This window comes from Adiantum capillus-veneris, chromosome 21, assembly GCF_014529385.1.
Source record: "Adiantum capillus-veneris isolate H3 chromosome 21, ASM1452938v2, whole genome shotgun sequence".
Classification (NCBI taxonomy): Eukaryota; Viridiplantae; Streptophyta; class Polypodiopsida; order Polypodiales; family Pteridaceae; genus Adiantum; species Adiantum capillus-veneris.
In genome coordinates, this window is record NC_140951.1 from 125,964,970 (window position 1) to 125,971,790 (window position 6,821).

Sequence of the window (6,821 nt, forward strand, 5' to 3'; positions counted from 1 at the left end):
TCTCTCTCTCTCTCTCTCTCTCTCTGCAACCGCTTTTTGACCTAGTAGATAGCAATTCACTCTTTTGATCATAACTTCTTGATCTGAACTCCAATTTGGGTGATCTATAGCCTCAATCGAAGAGCATGATGCCCTCTACACATTGATGCAAAGACAAAAAATTTCAGAGTTGTGGAAGGCGTTTCTGTAGCAACATTTCTAAAGTGAACAGGTTTAGGAAAGCTAACTCTCATATCTTATTTTACATACAATGTCTTTCGGCACTCGCAAGGGTTCTTCTTCTTCAACAAGGTCCAGAACCATTGTAGAAAATGATCCAAAATCTCCTAGGTATGGAGATAGCAACACAACCACTCAACCAACGACATCGAAAATCATGATCATGGCATACCTGGTATAGTTGCAAGAGACCGTAAACAAACAAGGTGAAGACTTACGGGCACTTGTAATGAAGAATGGAACGTGAAGAGTTCTTGTGGTGATTGAGATGCAAATAACACGTTTGATGCAACTTGAAGAGGACGTCAAGGAATGTAAACGCTCGCTTGTGGACTTGAATGCTTTGAGGGAGCATGAGCAAAGTAGAGCATGACCATGTATTGAAAGAGGAGAAATTTGACACCACGATCCGGGATGTATGCGACATGAAAAATGTATGCATAAACAAGTCTTGGACTGATGTATGTGGCAGCAATGTGGTTCCTGGTTCCTCTGTCATGCAAGCTATAGCTCAAACAAAGAATGTTGAGAATGTGGATGTGGAGGAGTTGAAGGAACGGGAGAGACATTCCAAGAATATTTTTATTTGTGGAATCTCCGAAGAGAAGTTAGAGATGTCTCCTTCTCTTGCCATTGTTATCGAAGATTTCTTCAAAACCCACTTTGGCATGTCCTGAGTTATGGTCTATGGAGCACATAGAGTGGGTAAGCAAGGAGCCCCTCGCTTGGGAGAACGGCCAATTGTATGCACCATGCCGGATGAGACCAAACGAAAAATAATGCTTGATAATAGTTGGATCTATTTGAGGGAAAGATTACACTATTAAGCAACAAAATATGCGTCGCAAGGCATATGAGGAAAAGAATAAGAAAAACAGGGAGATCTTTCACGAAGAAATTGTGCCCAAGGAGGAGGAAAGTCCCTCGAGCAAATAGGGATGCGTGACCTATGAGGCCGAGTTACAATTGAAAATATGCTTTTGGAATTGCAATGGATACCTATGGAATGCGGGGGTTGGCATTGATGAACTAACAAGAAAAGCTGATGTTGTACTTCTTGTTGAAACTTGAGAGCATGATACACAAAGTAACAAAGTATTAACGGCTTGGAGGATTACAATGTACATTCATTGATGTGGTCAAAGAATCTCAAGCAATGAAAAGGACAAGGAGGGGTAGTATGTATGGTTAAGAAATGATTGAAAGATTTTGTATCAATTGTGAAAGATGACAAGTGCAAACGTTATGTATGGCTGAAAATTATGACACCAAAAAGAGCACCCATTTTTGTAGCCGGTTGCTCCATTCCTCATCATGATTCCCCCTTTTATGCTTGCATGGATAGAGATCAGTCATTTTTTGATTTAGAAGAGGACATTGCTTATTTCAAAAGCGAAGGTGATGTTATTGTATTTGGGGATATGAATGCTAGCACAAAAACATTGCAACATGATACTGAAGAATTTGATATGTCATACATTTCAAGGGAGTTGGAGGAAGTTCACTTATATGACCGTACTTCAATGGATGAGAAAGAGCCGGATCACTATGGAAAGTTACTTTTACACATATGTAATAGCACGTGTATGCTCATTGCCAATGGTGTATCTTTGTAGAGTGAAACCAATGGATTTACATGTAGAAAATATAATGGAGATAGTGTGATTGACTATATGCTACTCTCCGAAGCCATCATGTGTCGCATAAAGAGTTTTATGTTTGGGCAATGGACCCCGGAATCAATTGAAGGACCTTATGTATTGACCTTGCATGTGGAGAAGCAACTAAGAATGATAATCTTAGCTAAAGGAAAGAGAAGTTATCACTATGTATGGATTTTAAACGGACACCAATGTACATTGAAATGGTTGAGCAAAAGTTCTGGATGACAAGCAGGCAATGCCAACAGTAGGTGCTACCCTTTTCGAAAAAGAAAAGAAGGGCGAATCTACACGAGATACTACCATGGGGATTAAAGCCAGAGGGCAGGTGTGGCGAGGAGGGAGAAGAGATCTCCCGAGGGCGCAAACAAGAAGGAAACGGAATGGGTGCTGCAGTATGACAGGCTCGCAGGCACATGACGACCAATGGGAGAGGCAAGGCAAAGCGAGACAGGCGGCAGCGAGGCGAAGGCGACGGCCAGGAGGGCGCCAGGTGGTACTGTGCGATGGCGACAGCGAGGTGGGGGTCACACTAGCTGTATGAGGCTGCACTCTGTAGGAGTTTTTTTTAACTATATGGGTTGCTTCATAAGCAACACCGCGTAGACGGTGGGTTGGTTATGGAAATTGTTAGGTCCAGGTTTGTTGAATCTGCATGAGTTTGACTCCTCATTACCTTTTAGACGGTGACGTCTCCAAGGTTGAGTTCAAAGGTTGGATGTAGGAGATTCGGAGGAATCTGATCACGAATCTCATCAACAAATGAATAAAACAGCAGTAGAGCCAATACCACAAGCGAACAATAGGCGGCCTTCACACATTGCTGGAAAATCATTTTTACGGCCTATTCAAGTTTTTCCCCAAAGCGAAAATTGGAGGCGGTAATTCTGTTATGTTGTCCTTGCCTAGAGGCCAAAAATTCTCTGCTCTGAGTTCTCTCTTCTTCTCCCTCAAGTCTCGATGCTCCCGCGATGTTCGGCAGAAGGGACCCATTTTGAAAGAGTTTGATGCTCTTCTTCTCGCCAACGAGCCCACACAGTGATTTGCTTTGTTTGTATCTATCTCCATTCTATATTCCCTTCAGCACAAGATGCTGGTCTCCTCTGGACGTATGCATGCCCTCATGCGCAGCATTTGGCTCTCTGATGCAGAGAGAGCCTGTGCGTACTTATATATGCCCGTCCCCAAAGCCTGCGCTCATGATGCAGATGAAAGCGCTCTGCTATGCATGTATGTATGCATGTAGTTCTTATGGATGTGATGATTGCCAAACACTTGACAGAAAGCTTGATGGGTTTTGTCAGGCATTTGTGATGGTTTTTCACATGGTGGTGGTGCAGGTGATGATGTTCTTGAGATGGTAAGGGGTGCCTCATCTACGCACCTGTTCTGATTGCACATGCTGCTACGCTTTTTCGAATCAACAAGCCTAGCTAATTGACTGTTGGAGTTTCTTGGTACTAGCAATGGAGCTCTTTTCATCTTTATGATGTCTGCCAGGCGCAAATAGAGAGTTCTACAAATTGGCCTTTTGACTTCTATTAGCAATGGACAGGCTCATTATGGTAACCCCGAAAGAGGTCCGATTTCGTGTCGAAGTCGGCCAGACCTCACATGCAAAGATTCGAGTTCAGAGCTTGATGCACACAATCCCCGTCGCATTCAAGGTATTTACGACGGCTCCTCACAGGTATAAGGTGCGATCGCACCCCATTATCATCCCTCCTCTTGGAGAGCATCTCCTCGAGATTTCCATGGCTACACTGAGTAGTTTCTCGGACAGCATACCTTACAGCCAAGATAAAATCTACGTGAAAAGCCTCATGGTGCCGACCGGCAAGGCGTCCCATGCTGAGCTTGAGAAGTGGTTCAGCACACGTAAAAAGCATGTATTTTTGGATGCGACTTTGAGGATTATGTTCACAGGAAACCATGTTCTATGGAGGTTGGCTGTTAATGGCTCGATGGAGTCAATAGAAGAAGTCCTTCGCGATACGTATCCGAGTGTGAAAGACCCACATGATCGGACTGCTCTCTTCATTGCGGCAGAGCATGGGAATGCCGCAGGTGTGAAAGCTTTGCTAGCTAGCAAGTGTGATGTGAATGACAAGGATTCTGATGCACATACACCTCTTTTTGCGGCTGTGTTGGGAGGTCACTATGAGACTGTGAAGATGTTGCTGGATGTGGGTGCGGAGACAGAGCACCAAAATGCTTGTGGGTGGACATGCCTTCATGTGGCGGCTGCTCAGAACCGCTGTGATATTATGAAGCTATTACTTGATGCAGGAGCCAACATGGATGCACATGATGAGAAAGGGAAGACCCCTCTACATATAGCAGCATCAGCAGGGCATACGAAAGTGCTCCATACTTTGGTTCAGTACGGTGCAAATATTGATAGAAAGTGCCATGATGGATGCACGCCTCTTCATGAGGCAGCATCATGTGGTGCAGAAGAAGCAGTGAATGTGTTACTGAAGGAGGGCGCTCAGCTTTCCGTGAAGAACCATGCAAGGAAGACGTCTCGGGATTTAGCTCATGAAATTGGACAAATCAAAGTCTTTGATGTAATGCATGTGCAGCAAATGCTGGAGAAAGCGGCCCGCACAAACAATTTGAAGACGGTAAGAGAGTGCTTGCAGGATGGAGCATATGCAAATGTTTGCGACCAGTATGGATGGACCGCATTACACCGCGCCGCCTTCAAGGGACATGTGGAAATTGTGAGGTTGCTGCTCAAACATAAGTTTGACATGAACATGAAAGATGAGAAAGGGTATACTCCATTGCAGTTTGCAAGAGAAGCAGGGCATGAAGAGGTAGTGGAGGTGTTGTTGAGACATGGGGCAACCGATGTCAAGTGCAGTCGAACATCCTTAACGCTCAAGTACCCCACACTATATTCAAGTATGCTGCATGCGACTCAAGGCCAAGCTTATTAATCAGTGAGTAAGTGACTTGATATGCATCTCTCTCTCTCTCTCTCTCTCTCTCTCTCTCTCTCTCTCTCACACACACACACACACACACACACACACACACACACACACGCACGCACGCACGCACGCGCGCACACACACACACACTCATTTTCATGTGTCATTGGATTGCCCTGCCTAGTATGAGAGCTGATTTCAGCGGCTTATGGGTGGTGCTAGCCTTGAGGAGCTCCTTGCAAAAACATGTCCTTGTCCTACACCTCTTTGAATCGTGGGGCAAATATAGAAGATCATAATCATCATCATCGTTGTCGTTGTCATCATCATGACGTTGTCATCATCATGACGTTGTCATGTCGTCTGTGTCATCGTCATTCTTGGTGACACATGGGAGCATCAGAAGGAAAGTCTCAAGTTATTACCCTTTTGCTTGGGTACACTGATAAGCAATTTTTTGTTACTGCTTCTAGCTTGCATACACTTAGAGCTCAAATCCTAGTGCTTCATTTTTATTACATAATCGCACACCTAGTGATTGGCACTAGGTAGACATCATTGGCCAACGCTAGAGTACAAGAACCAACCCAAAAAGAAAGATGTGCTTGCCACTAGTTTATGTAAATGTGCATGCAAATAGACTCATGTGACTTAATGAGAACATTCTTAGTGAATATTGACTTAAAGATGTCGCTGATCGCATTTCAAGTAAATCTTCACCAAGAACGCAAGTTGGATTTAATTCCAGTGATTTTATACGCATAGCATTCATGCATCTGGGATTGAAAACATTATCTGCAAGAAGACGATTGATTGACAGTATTACAATGGTTTCTTGATGGCTTAGAAAATTGTGGTGAGTGTATGTCTGCATATGGGTGTGTGGTTAGAAGCGAGAATGTGTGTGAATCTTTTCAATCCACAGTATGTTTGTTGTCTTATTTTTTTCATCATCGGCGCGACATAGGCCATTAGATAAGGTTGTATAAGGTTAAGATTGAAACGGTATGCATACTTAGGAAGAAACTAAAAGTCTCTTTTTTTGCAGCACTTTCCACTTTGGATCATTATTTCTTGAAGTGTTGACATTATCTTGCAAGGAGAAGTTTATGAAGTGTCACCATGCAACTACAAAGGATACAATCTTACAATGACAATATGTAGGAATCAAGCTTCCATTGTCTCCCACCACTTTAAAGTCTAATGTATACTTATACAAGGGGACCCATGTGGTGATTTGACGTGTACTGACGTGCCTTGTATTCAAATAGGCTCACATGAGTTTTAGAGGGTATTAGACATCTCCATTGAACAGTGTAAAGGTGACATCACAATGTATGTCAAAAGAGTTTTGGTATGATATAAGCAATCCTTGTATACAAGTGTCTGGTTAAGACGTTACGGTGTTCTCTTGGTGCTTCAAAGCATGTTCTCTTGTTGTGAGATATGCATGGGATCTTATGTACATGGTCGAGCAACAAAAACTTGTCTTTGAGTACATTGTCTTATTGAGTTTCTTTTGGCATTTACTTTCTCCTTGCATGATGCATGACCTTAAATGTGTGTGTGTGTGTGTGTGTGTGTGTGTGAGAGAGAGAGAGAGTGGTTAAGAAAACCTAATGAAAATTTAGGTGAACTTTCTATGAGCATGAGTGTAACTCTCAAAACACGTGTTGAGAAGCTATGCTTTTCCTTGTGGGGTTGATGCATGGAGGCAGGGAAGAAAGTGAGCTTATGTATGTGTTATATGAATCAATTATGTATTAAAGTTTGCATGGATAGAAGACCTCATATATGTGTTATAACAATAAACAATATGCATCAATTATGCTGAAAGCTTACCGGCAAGCCCCTTTTTTTCACTCATGCACAAGGAAGACACAATCACAATAGTGAACTTTGATGGTCTCATTGAGAATCAAAGTCACCGCAAAGATGGTAAGAGAGCCTTTGGACTTGGAAAGAGGAGATAGCACTATGACCACTCTACAACGCAGTCCCT

General features: G+C 43.1%; 1 protein-coding gene and 1 long non-coding RNA gene across 4 annotated transcripts in view; one reads left to right on the forward strand and one right to left on the reverse strand.

The window, feature by feature from the left end:
• The window catches only part of LOC147431682 (uncharacterized), a 3,769-nt gene extending 3,720 nt beyond the window's left edge, over window positions 1-49 (reverse strand). Inside the window, exon 1 of the long non-coding RNA XR_015185715.1 lies at window positions 1-49. This exon is cut by the window's left edge and continues 219 nt beyond it. This is a non-coding gene — a long non-coding RNA (uncharacterized LOC147431682).
• Window positions 50-1,925: 1,876 nt separating this feature from the next.
• Window positions 1,926-6,317, forward strand: LOC147431683 (uncharacterized). Of its 3 annotated transcripts, none has more exons than XM_086494195.1 (3): window positions 1,926-4,711; window positions 4,792-4,832; window positions 5,868-6,317. In XM_086494195.1, the coding sequence occupies exons 1-3, from the start codon at window positions 3,428-3,430 to the stop codon at window positions 5,971-5,973; spliced, it is 1,431 nt and encodes a 476-aa protein (XP_086350321.1). In that variant the 5' UTR covers window positions 1,926-3,427; the 3' UTR covers window positions 5,974-6,317. The 3 variants fall into 3 exon arrangements, with proteins under 3 accessions (XP_086350321.1, XP_086350320.1, XP_086350319.1); XM_086494193.1 differs by having other exon boundaries at window positions 2,014-3,110; window positions 3,221-4,832; XM_086494194.1 differs by having other exon boundaries at window positions 1,995-4,828.
• The last annotated feature ends 504 nt before the right edge of the window (window positions 6,318-6,821 follow it).